The 13109-nt window shown below is 44.8% G+C and overlaps 1 protein-coding gene across 1 annotated transcript in view; it reads left to right on the forward strand.

Annotated features, from left to right (window-relative positions):
• Window positions 1-3744: 3744 nt before the first annotated feature.
• The window catches only part of ASB18 (ankyrin repeat and SOCS box containing 18), a 34912-nt gene continuing 25547 nt past the window's right edge, over window positions 3745-13109 (forward strand). Inside the window, exons 1-2 of the mRNA XM_073304772.1 lie at window positions 3745-3985; window positions 8354-8621. Coding sequence (XP_073160873.1) covers window positions 3745-3985; window positions 8354-8621 — 509 coding nt within the window. The remainder of the gene's footprint in view (window positions 3986-8353; window positions 8622-13109) is intronic.

Consider the following 13109-nt stretch of genomic DNA (forward strand, 5'->3'; position numbering starts at 1 on the left):
CGCTTAGCTTTGCTCGGTCTCTCAGAAGAGTTTCACAGTCCTCTCTGTCTTCCCTGACCTACATAATTGTGTGTCAGATCTACAGTCCAACCAAGGGTGTTGGTTCTCCCCTGCCTTGTACTTTGTGCCTTCATTTACATATCTCAGAGTGTGCAAAGTGCTCCCAAATCACACGATGCAAGACAGCAGAGAATCAGTCTCAAGAACAATAAGTTTATGCTTGAGCTGGACAAATAATTTATAATTAATAATTTATTGGACAAACTTTGCCTTTTTCTCCATCGCAGTTGTCTCAAATTTATTTATGATTCAACATCATTTCCTAATAATGTTGGTGGTAAGTTCTTAGTCTATAGCATGTGTGCAATCAATTGCAAGAACCCGATATGTAAATATGAGCTGTTTTAATTGGATATCTAAGTCACATGAGTAATTTCCACAGGTAAATAAGCAGCACAATAATTGTAAACATATCAACGCTATTGCAATAAAGCAAACTGTCCCTGGGAATGAGAAAAGGGCCTTAGGGGAAAAGGTACCATGCTTTGTAACAAGATAAATGCATCCTCCCTCCTTGTTTGTTCACAAACAAAGAATGCAGCCCTGAAAAAGAATGGGTTCCTTCTTCCTTTCACAGGGTTATCCATCTGGGACAGAATGGTTTGAGAGAGAAAAAACAAAGTGAGGAAGCAGACCTTACAAAATTCATCCTTACCTGGAGAACACACTTAAGACATGGTTAGAGCAGACATGATTCTCTGAAATAGCAAGGAAAAGGGAGGCCTCGGTCAACCTGCTTTTCGCAAAGCATGATGGGAAGAGACGTCTAGGAGCCTATAAAATGCAGGCTCTTCTACCTCACCTTTAGTGTTGATCACAATAGTACTAATGAAAGAAGTACTGTTCTGATAAGAAGGCTAGAAGGTAAGCTCTGAAGAGATTCTTCTACTTGAAAAATTTTAACTGTATGTTAATAATGCTCATATTTATGACTGCATGATTTACATGCTGAATATTTTCCAATATTTTCTCAATTTCTTGTTTCCACAAAAAGTCCTGCCAACACTAGCACTTACTAGTACTTTCATGGACTACAAATATCAGAGCTAAGATCACAGTCAAAGAGCATCTTACCTCCTTTAAGAATTCGAATGAGATTCCTATCTCCTGTGGGGGGAAGGGTTGTTTGTTTATTTTTCTATATTTACACAACTATGGATGAAATACTCATGTCTCAATTACAATTAGTTATTTACTTTTAAATTTGTTCATACACAATCATTAGAGATTACACTATTAATCAGTGTTGACACCTCTTGTAACTATCATGTTTCTCATGCTTATTTGGAATTTTTCTTAAAATATGTAAAAATCTTGAATTTCACTTAAAAAATGTCTAGTTCTCTTGGTTGTGGAGCAAGGCTTCAAAACTTAACCAGAATACACCCTAAAGGTTTAAAAGTCATATGGAGTCTAAAAACCCCCAAATGTAAAAATCTCCTGATTTTTAAGCCAATCTTGTGATTTTGAATCCTTGGGTTTGACAGTATTGGAAGTTATGATTTGAAACCTATATAATGTTAGAAACTAACTAAGCTGTTATGTAGCAGCTTCAGGGTAATAAATTAGGAAACATGCTCTCAATTTACTCTTTTTAGTTTTGCATATTGTGCTCTTTCACTTGACAATAATGAGTTTTCCTAATAATGTGAAATCAGCTCAGACAATCTGAGTCATTATTAATAGACACACTTGATCTGAAGAAGTAAAATTGCTTAATGTTTTGTTAAATGAGGTGTACTCTACAAACATTCAGAAAGAAGGGTAAGATACTACAACATATTAAAGATTAATGGTTGTAATGCTATTGCTAATGGAGGAGGCATGCTTGTGTGCTGTACCTTTGTGGGCCCTATCCTGCAAATACATCCGTGAGTAATTTACAGATCTGAGTCAGTCCATTAAGTAGAGTTACTCACATGCATAATTATTGTCAGGATCAGGCCCTAAAACTAAAACTTGTTTATTAGTCTGCCCACCCAAAATAATCCAGTGAAACTATATATCAAGGACTTTCTCTTGAGGATTAGGAGGAAGGAAGAATGACAAAAACTTTGAAACTAGGACGATCACTTTGGAACACATTGTGGTACCCTTAGTCGGATAGAGAAGCATTTTACTCCACAACTAGTGCCATTGGTTCCAGTGGAATGAGACATAAGTAACTTATCATTTGGGACTGTTGGGGATTGGTCCTGCTTTGAGCAGGGGGTTTGTGCTTCATTACATGGTCCTCTGATTCTTTGCAGTAGCATTGATGAGGTGGCACAAGAGGCTATAGTGGCATCTATACTGCAGACATGGTAGCACAATGATACACATGGGTCTGTGGGAAAGAAGGTAAAAGGAAAACAAAGCAATACAGTGACAAACTCTGGGAAACAATGGAAAGCTGTCAAATTGTAAAGAACACCCTCTACAGAAACGCCAAAATCACATCCATCCTCACCTACATAGTCTGTCAAATATTCCATCCAACTAGTGACCCTATTTAGTTTGAGAGATGTAATAGAATTGCAACACAAGGCCACAACTCCTCCATTTTTGTACACTGTTTGCTGGCTTCTTTGGGTTGCAATTTCTTTAGTGTCATTGTATTTTCTCAAGGAGATTTCTTTGGATATTTACTCTGGGGGGGTATGGACATGGATCTTAAAGTTTTAGATTATATGAAACCTATTAATTGAGAGGAATGTTCTTGTGCTTAAGCCATCAGACTGGGAGTCATGAGAGCCATCGTCGATTCTTGACTCTGCATAGTCATTCTGTGTGAGCTTGAGTATATTAGTTAGGGCTTGATCCTGCTCCCATTGTAAAACTCCCAGTGACTTCAGTGAGAGCAGCAGAACTGAAACACCCTTGAAACCCTATTGAAGTCTATGGGAGTTTTGCCATTAATTTAAATGGTAACAGGATTAGGTTCTGTCTCTTTGCTATAAACAGCACAAGGATATTAATCCTTAGATCAAAAGGTGCTGTGAGTTTTTAATTCATTCATGTTTGTAAAGTGCTTTGAGATACTCAGAAGACTCTATTCTGAGCACGGCTTCTGCAGCACAGTATTATCACTTAATGTGAAACCCAATTGCATCTAATGGCTCTTTTGTGCTCAAAAGCATATGACAGTCGATAGCACTGGAAATATGGATCATAGTCCTGAAAAAAAAGTCTCCCAGATAAACCACTTACAACAAGTATTTTTACACAGACTCCAGAAGACTCCAGAAGTGATATAAATTCATTCAGCCAGGGAAAAATAGACGTTAAAGGCCTTGGGATGGGTGGTTTCTTTTATTATGGGAAAATTTTCTTCCCAGATTAAACTGGTCTCTTTCTCCGCCAACCTGCTGTCTGGAATTAAAACGGGATTTTAATCACAGAGGTGCTGACACAAAGCTGCACGGTGAACATTTGACCTTAGCTATCACCTTGTGATTAAATACATATGTATATGTATATATATAACTAGGCAGACTTGCTGTTGCTGTATCCAGAAGTCCATATGACCCTTACTGTATCAAGTAACCATAATCATCTGACCCCACTGGAGTTATAAATACAACAACAATAGAGCCCTAACTGGATTATAATTGGACAATGGTAACAGGACAATGGAAATAACTATAAAAGACCATCTATCCACACAGATAGGTCTTGTACTAAAATAAGTTGCAGTGCATTGCAATGGTTGAGCTGCCGGGACCCGTTATAGAGAAGCTAGAGATCCTTCGGAAAGTGGAATCAGAGCACCCATTAATGGCTCATGCTCCAGCCGACAAGTACTACACAGCACTGGTCACGGGAGACCTGAGAAACCTTAAGGTCCTGACTGATAAATATTATGAAGACGTCAATCTGATTTTTGAGATCAGTAAAAATGAGCTGGAATGGCAAGTGAAAAGCCTGGCCTCTTTTGGATTGTCAGGTACTCTTGCTTTCAAGGACCAGTTTAAAAAGTAAACAGGCACTTACTAACACTGATTGAAAGAAAGGTGTGGTGTGTTTATATTAAATGAATTACACTCTGTTTTTAAGTAGCCTGCTAATATGTTACAGAGGAGTCTGATTTCTTTTGAGATGATTGTACAATGTGCTCGGCAGATGCACCCTTTGTGCTAAATGTTTGCAGTGCCTCGCTGTTAGCAAGTGCTCTAGACAGGGAAAATGAAGGGCCTGATTCTGCAAATTTGCACTAACAGATCTAGGGTAAAATGTTCAGTGATTGAGGAGCCTAAAGTGCCTAACTTGTTTTTAATAGGGCACTTTGGCATGTTTGAACATTGTATCCACAGTGCTTATTACCAAGGGTAGTCCCATGGGACCAGTTTGTGCCGCTCACAGGTAGCTTTGCATTCGGGGCAGAGGGATAAAGGGGTGCAGAGCGACTCTGCAGCAGGGGGCGCGCTGGAGATGTCCTGCCCTGGGCAGATGGAAGATTTCCTGGAGCATGCAGTGTGCTATATCCCTGCAGCATTTTACACCCAGGCTCTGCCTATTCTTAGCCCCCCATTAGCACTATGACCCCCCGGGAAAGTAGTGAGGGAGCAGAGCCTGCAATAACCAGTGCGCACAATACCATTCTGCACAGACTGCACCAGCTCCCTCCCTCCCACTGTGCACCTACATAAGGCCTAGGCAGAACCACCATGGGCAATGGAACTATATTCGCAGTGCCAGGGCTGGGTAAAAACATTGAACAAAACACTTGAGGGTCAGAAAATGGGGCTTCACTGAAAACAAAATCTCCCATGGGAAAGGAGAGGGCTTTTCACAGAATTTTCCATTAGAGAAAATTGAAATTAAATGTTTTCCTTCAGGTCAGTGTGCTGAGCTGCCACAGGCCAGATGGGAGTTGTACTTCTGGATTTCTTATGCTCCCATACTCCCCTATGAGCCCATCTCACTGGCTGGACTACATTTCCCATGATGCACCACTGCCTCTCCATGGCGTTTCAACCTTTCCAAATCAAAGTCTTTCTGAACTCCTTACTGTGCCACAAGCTTGGTTATTTTAGGTTTTTGTCCCAGTTCAGGACACAAACAAATATCAATTTCCCACAGGATGGAAATTCCATTTTCCAATCAGTTCTACCCAACAGTAAGCACCGCACCCAGTGAGATCACGCCCCAGGCTGACTCCCAGGTCACCCAGCAGGCCAGGAATAGAACTCAGGTCTCCCAAGTTCCAGTCTGTCCACTAGGCCACACTGCAGAGGGCTAAAGTGCAGTTCAGCTTGTGCCTATCTTTAAAGCAGGTGAGGTTGAACTCCATGGGGCTATTTCCCTGCTTGAAGTTAGGCATATGGCTGCTGAGGCAAGGCCTGAAAAAGCAGGGCTCCTACCAGTGTCACTGAAACGGCCTCAATAGACAAAAAAGTCATTCATGTCAGAATGGGCTAAGTTGCTTTAATGAGGTTTATTTTTAATTGCTCTGAGTACATTGTACATATTAAAATATGCAGAAACTGAGAGTTTGACTTTTAGGCTGAGCCCTCACCACCTACAAACGAACACACGACTAGTATGAATGTATGCCTCCACCTAGTGTCGTCACCACTCAGCTGTAGGTCACAGGCCCTGTACTTGCCCCTTTAGCTCAAGTGGCCTCTGAAGCAGACGAATCTGAATTCCCTCTCTGCTGTTGCCATGAAGTGCTAGATGTCCTGGCTCAGGGAGTGGTGACAGAAATAAGATTTGAACCGATCCCAGGGGCTCAAGGGGAGACATTTGTCTAAGGAGTTCTTTAAACGCTTTCCTGCGTTTAATGTGTCACTGTGTCTATACTGAATGGGATCGGTGACATTTCATAGCGCTTACCCAGCACCTCCTTTGGTTCAAGGGATGGGAAAAGCTGGGACAAAAGCAGTCCCAAAATAGGCAGTCAAAGCAATCACAAAATCTTCCCGCCCAAAACTTTGGTCTGAAACAATAGCCTCCATCCTTCCTGCAATGGAAGGGTTTGGGAGAGGAGATACACCATACATGCATACATCATTGACTCCTGGATTTTAATATCCTGAGTCGCTACCACTGAAGGGAAGGGGATTAAATAATTTGCAGGATTTCCACCTGTGCATCGGGAGGAAGTCTGGTTATGTGGAACTACACCACTAGAGGAAAGCACTAGCCTGGGACTTGGGCAACCTCAACGATGCCCCAGACTCCCCGTGAGACCTGGAACTTCATCACTCCACACTTCATCTCTCTGCCTCAGTTGCCCATGTCTAAAGAGGGGACAATGCTTCCCGTGCCAATGCTTCACCAGCATGCTGGGGAAATCTATTTATGTATGTTTTGGTGGCACGACTTGGGTCTTATAGAGCTATTGGAGTACCTAGAGAGAGGGTGCACCGGCTCCCAAACTAATGTAGCTCTTGATCTACAGAAGGCAGCCTGCAGGGTTTGACCTGCTATGTGTCATGGCATATTGGCTTTAGGGGATTGTGTGTACATAAAGCAAGCAGGGGGCAGTGGAACTGAGCAACCAGCACATTTCTGATGGCTAGCTTCATACAGGAGCTACGAAGCAGAGAAGCCAGCCTCTTGAATGGAATGCACGCACATAGTTCTTTGCAAATCCAAACTCTATCCTTGCCAGGGCAGTTGCTATGTCCAGGGTCACTGTCGTATCAAATTCCTGTTTTGGCTCTGTTACTTCAGGCCCACTATGAGTCCAGCTAACGCAGGCTTTCCCCTGGATGAGCAGTAAACTGCACACCCAGGGGTCAGGCACAGCCCTCAACAGGTTACAAATCTGTATTAGATGCAGGTGGGTAATTAATAAGCTGTCTTTTAAAACTTCTCAGCGTGGGCTCAGGGGAAGAAGTTAAGTCTCTGAATAAGGTACCCTTTGCGGCTCATTACAGGCATGATATTGATTCTTCCATCATTATAAGACGGTATTCCTACCATGTGAAATCCTGCCCATTGATGTGCATTCACTGGGGAATTTTCTTTTCCCCTATAGCCACCACTGCTCAGAGTGGCTAACAACCTTAAACGGGCCTTTTGAAAGCCCCGAAGTTTTCAGAGAGTGAAAAAATGTACATGCACTGCCCTGTTTTATTCAGCAAAAGGGCACCGGCTGCACACACAGAGAACTAAAAAGGGGGAAAGAAAGAGACCAGAATTGTGTTGAATGCGGAGCCAGTAATCCTTTTCGAGAGCAATGTGCATTAAAGAGCTGCAAACACTCAGGCATTTTCTGCAGCTCAAAACTTTCTCAAATTCCTTTTCCTGTGCACTGTGTGCCAGGCAGGGGAGGGGGCCCGCAGGTGCCAAGTCTCTTTGTTTTGCTTTATATTTTAATTGCTCCTCTCTCAGACCTGGTCTACACTACATAGTTAGTTCGACATGAGCTGCCTTACATCGCTGTGGAAGTGGCTTCACTTAAATTTGGCTCCCATCAATGTCATTTGCCTGTCTATGCTGATTTAGTTTCACCACCTCCCCGAGCGGCGTAGAGTCACGGTCAATGTACACAGGTCGACGCAGCAGCATTGTAGACACTGCGTTGCGTACGTCGACTTTTACTGCCTTTCAGAAGCCATCCCACAATGCCCCACACTGACAATACTCTTGATACAAGTGCTCCTGGTGAGGCTGCCCACCACCGACACCAGGAGCTAAGTGTGCGCACACAAGCTATTTTATAACTGCCGGGGCTGTATGTCGACGTAAGTTAGGTTGACATAACTTTGTAGTGTAGACAGGGCCTTAGTTTGTGCAGCTGAAAAGTATAACATTTACTGTATGTCTTGTATAAAATAACAGACCACTTCACCTTGAATGGGCCCTTAGCATAGCATAAGCAGTTAGCCGCACATATTCTGTCTGTTCAATCTTGTGTTTAGATGTGACACTCAGAATATCTTTCCCAGACCTGAAGAAGAGCTCTGTGTGGCTCGAAAGCTTGTCTCTCTTACCAACAGAAGTTGGTCCATTAAAGATATCACCTCAGCCACCTTGTCTGTCTGGTGTAAAAGGGCAAAGTCTCTGACATCTGTGTCTGCCACTCACCCCAGTCATTTATTGGCTTCCCTCTGGCGCTGTAATGATCAAAGCTGGGCAGCTGCTAATGAAGTTATCCTCACCCCTGGGAGGAAGGGAAGCATGGCTACCACTTTGAGGATCAGAAACTGAGGCATTTAAAAATTAAGAGACTTGCCCAAGGTCACACAGGAAGCCTGTGGAAGAGCTTGGATCTCAGGAGTCCCTATCCTGTGCCCTAATCACAAGTCCATCCTTCTCACATCTCTCTCTCTCTGTCTCTCTCTCTCTCTCTGCCCTACAGGCCTGTGGTCCCTGGAATACAAGAGGGAACTGACCACCCCACTGTGCATCACTGCCAGAAATGGACACACTACCTGTGTGCGTCACCTGCTCTTCTGGCGGGCAGACCCCAACATGGCTCCAGGAGGCCAGAGTGCTCTGCATGAGGCCTGCGAGGGAGGCCACACGGACTGCACGGAGCTGCTGCTGGAGCACAGAGCCAACCCCAACCTCCTGAGCGAGGAAGGCTTGGCACCACTGCATCTGTGCACCAATCAGAACACGCTGGGGTAAGAAGAGGGCTGTGCCAGGCAGCACGTACCCCCCCCCCATTCTCTCCCATTATTAACCACCACCACCCTTGCAATTGTAATGTTCATTTAACCTTCGCTGTGCAGTTCTTCTCTCCACCAGTCCATACATTCTTCTCTACGTGGGCCTGATCGAGAGCCCACTGGAGCCTATAGAAAGACTCCTATAGAGCCTATAGCCTCTTGGAGATTGCTCAGCACTAACCTGCCCCAAGCAATGTGACTTTCCCCTATAATACTGAGTTCAAGGGGAATTAGAGTCAGAAGAATTTACATAAAATTGACTGCTTCTTACACGCCAGATGTACTTCCTGTGTGTAGTCAGCATCTCCTCTTCTGACTCTGTTAATGACTGGAATCGGTTTTTACTACTTGTTAGCCCTGCAGAGTTAATATAGCAACAGGGAACTGGATTTTAGCTTGGTTAACCTCCAGGCATAGACTCTTTAAGTCTAATGCACAGATGTGTCCACCACAATTGCAGCTTAACTACATATATCATACCCCTCTGCTTTATCTAGGTCAGTATTTCCCAAACTTGGGACGCCACTTGTTCAGGGAAAGCCCCCGGCGGGCCGGGCCAGTTTGTTTACCTGCCACGTCTGCAGGTTCAGCTGAGCGCCGCTCCCACTGGCTGATCATGGCTCCCACTGGCCGCAGCTCACCACTCCAGGCCAATGGGGGCTGTGGGAAGCGGCGCGGGCCAAGGGACGTGCTGGCCGCTCTTCCCACAGCCCCCATTGGCCTGGAGTGGTGAGCCGCGGCCAGTGGGAGCCGTGATCGGCTGAACCTGCGGGCGGGGCAGGTAAACAAACCAGCCCAGCCCACCAGGGACTTTCCCTGAACAAGCGGTGTCCCAAGTTTGGGAAACACTGATCTAGGTGAAGAGAGATTATGCAACACCAAGACCAGTTAGCCTTTCCAGCTGACAGAATAAAAAGTTGACTTGGATGGAGTACATCTGAGCAAAACCGGGAAATGTTTACATTTTGCCACAAAACAAGTTTGATTTTCATATGTTGGAATAAGGAAAATTGCAAAGCTGTCTCCAGGAGAGATCTCAGTGTGAACATGTGGCTCTCTCGCCTCTAACATGCTGTATCAACTTTGCCTCATAAATCAGCCAGGCAGATGTGATACATGGGGGGCAGGGGGGCATGCAGGATCATGTGCCCTCCGCCCCCCCCCATTTGCTGCTTGGTTTGTACTGAGCGTGCTCACACAGACTGAGCATGCTCAGTAACACTGCTGAAGTCCTCTGCCCTTACTCTTCCCCCCTCCCACTATCAGCAGGTAGCAGTTGCCGCTGCAGCCAGGCAGACTCCTTTTAAAAACATCACGGTGCAGCAGTACGTAGAAAGCAGTGTTAATCACCACAGCCTACATATGCCACAGTCCTGGAGAGAAGAATAAACATGGAACACCCAGTGCCAAGTGGATGAAAGTGGTAAAGCTGTGTCGCGTCCACTGATTTGGTATTCGGTGGTTGTGCAAAATGGGTAACATACATGCCAAGGGAGCGAGCGTTGAGTATAGCAGGAAGAGCAATGGACAGCAAAAGATAAAGCCCCTCCTACTGCATCGTCTGGGTCATGCTGTAATTTCCATTCTGATGGAAATAACTGAAGCAGTTCCTCCCCTGGTGTCACGTTGGCGTTACATCATGTGACTGATCAAGATTTACCTACGTGCAGGGGTACCAACTCTGCATGCCCGCTGAACGTGTGATACTGTTACTCCTCTCTGACCCTTGACATAACTTTTCACTACTGTTTACACTCAAGCTGAATTTGGCCGTGTTGGCAGGGTTCTGACTTCAAGGCAAGTCCACGCTACTATCATGCCATTCAGTTCAGTGGAATTACTCTTGATCTATTCTGTACTAACTGAAAGCAGAATTAGGCACAGCCCTTTTCAGGCAAACTTCCAAAACAGTCCAGTCTCTTTTCCAGCAAGTAAGAGCTTGTAGGTTTCCAGGCCAGGCTCAGTTAGCGTTTCACTGGGACCCATCTGCACTGGCTCCCTGCTCAGCCATTGCTGCTCCCCGATAAGCCTCACCCATACCTGCTCCCAGCTGTAACAACTAGCACGCACAGCCTTGTTCCACATACCGTTCCTGGGGATTCCACTTTGTGTTCAGCTTCTTTGCTGCTCCTGGCTCACCACGCAGGCCAGCTGCTGCTTCCCAACTAAGCCCAGCCACTTTCAGGACCTTTCTCATTACCTAGCCAGCAGAAAGGATGTGCCGTGGGGAGGGAACTGATGGGAGTTGTAGTCCCCTGCTTAGCAGATCCAGCACGCCTGCTTTACCACACTTATTACTGCCATGCGACAGTGACAAAATCAGTCTCTTTCTTCTAACACTGAACAAGGAATTTCAGCAAAAATGCTTGTTTCCTCTATTCTAATAAAGTGACTCTGCTTCACTGTAGAACTTATGCCTACAAGCTTTGTCCATCTGCTGCTTCTAGCTTACTGCTATCAATGTAAAGATGCAGTACCCACAACTTCATGTCTTTCCCCCCACCTTTTTTCCCATAAGCAATATATAACAATAATTAATGTTTAACTAATTCTAGGTCAAATCCAGTCACAATTTAGCCTTGAGGAGGATTTTGTCCAGTTGACTCACAGCGATTATCAAATCCAAAGAAGTGGAGACTCATGTTCAGTATGGTTAGGACTCTCCTCTGCAGGACTAGCTCCCTCCACCCTGGCCATGATGCAAGTAGGTTCACAAACGAGCTGGGTTTGGAACCTGCTGCGGATGCTGCCTGGTCCTTCTGTATTGAGGACTCGGGCTGATGGGAAAACAGGAATTCTAGAGACAAAAAATTTTGAGGGTGTTGTCATTTTGTTTCCTTTTACACTTGGATAAAGTCAAGAGCTTTTGAATTTTTTCATGGAGCATCAGTGAGCCACCCCAGAATAGCCCTCTCGTAAGCGCACTCACCAGAGATGTAGAAGAGCCAAGTTCAAGTCACTACTCTGGTGACCTCACCAGAGCAGGACTTGAACCTGGGTATCACACATCCCAAAGGAGTGCCATTAAGCTATTGTCAGGCAGTGTTTGCCATCTTCATATACCAGAAATTCCACCATGGAGCTGAGAAATCTTCCTGATACATTGGTATTTTCCGACAGTAAAACACGTCATCTAAGAATCCTGGACAGCTCTAGTGAGGACCTTAGTTGGTCTCTGTCAGGTGGATTCACATGGGGCCAAGGAATGGAGCACAGCTACATCCAGTGGCAATGGGTGGTGGCCACCGTTTTGCCTTATCCAGTCTTATCAAGACTAAGTGTCTTTCTTCTAAATGTCAATACGTTTTGAGCTACATGCCAGCAGCTGAGGAAGACAGCCTGAAACTTCATAGATCTGGCACCTCTCAGCCTTGCACATTTTAAGCGAGGCCATTTAGGATGATGATTTACTTTTTCACATTGGCTCAGAATGTGAGCCAATTGACCTATCATCAGCTGCCATGCCCTGTCACTCAGCGGAGCTAATACAGGGGACCTTTTGTATGCTCTTAGCTAGTTGTACTGCTCTCTCCACCAGTCAGTTCATTCTCTCATGGTGATGAGGACTGGAATATGCATGAAGTAACACTGTTTCCCAAAAGCATGGAATTCAGAACTGGCAAACTGTGGTCCATTATCAGGGACTCTCTCTTTCCAGAATGCCATATGAGACAAGATGTTCTGACCTGGAGAGTTGTAGATCTAGTTAGAATGTTTACAGATGTAAAAAAATTGTCGCTCCACGTAGGTGCATCCCTTTCACACAGCTCTGGTGCTATTCTTTCCCAAAGGCATATGTAGTGTCTGGAACACGTACATGGAAGATGTGACGTTCTCTATAATTTCTTCCTGGTCATTTTGCAAGACTCACGTGATTCTATCTTAAATTTTAGGCTCTTCCCTGTGCTGGGCCACAACACTGCCATTCGGGCTCAATCCCAGCGTTATCTAAAGCCCTGGTATCCTTCAGGTATCCCTCAAGGACTGTTGGAGTAATATCACCATACTTAATCAGACCTTCAGCTTCAGAGCATAGATTTCATCTGCTAGGTGTAGGACCGTGGCAAATAACTTGGCCAACAATGTCTATTGCATACTATTGCGGGTGTGTGCCAACAGTAATGGCTATTTTAATCAGTTCTGCCCTTGGTGGTGGGTCTGGCAGCAGCCAGGTCTTTTCTAGTTATTAATAGCAAGAGCAGCTTGTGGATGTGGGCAACTTGAAATGATTAAGACTGTACAAGTAGCATATTAAACTCTTGCACACCCCTACAGAGACAAACATTCTGTTTGGGGGACAAAGGTACCTAGAATAGGCTATAAGCTGCCAGCCATATCTGTGCCACTGGGAGTAGCAACTCACCAAGGGTGTAGCTGTTGGCATCTGCTGAAATGACTGTAGGCTTGGAAACGCCGTCAAATGCCAGTAATGGGGCTATGGTC

Source organism: Lepidochelys kempii, chromosome 11 (genome assembly GCF_965140265.1).
Source record: "Lepidochelys kempii isolate rLepKem1 chromosome 11, rLepKem1.hap2, whole genome shotgun sequence".
Taxonomy (NCBI): domain Eukaryota; kingdom Metazoa; phylum Chordata; order Testudines; family Cheloniidae; genus Lepidochelys; species Lepidochelys kempii.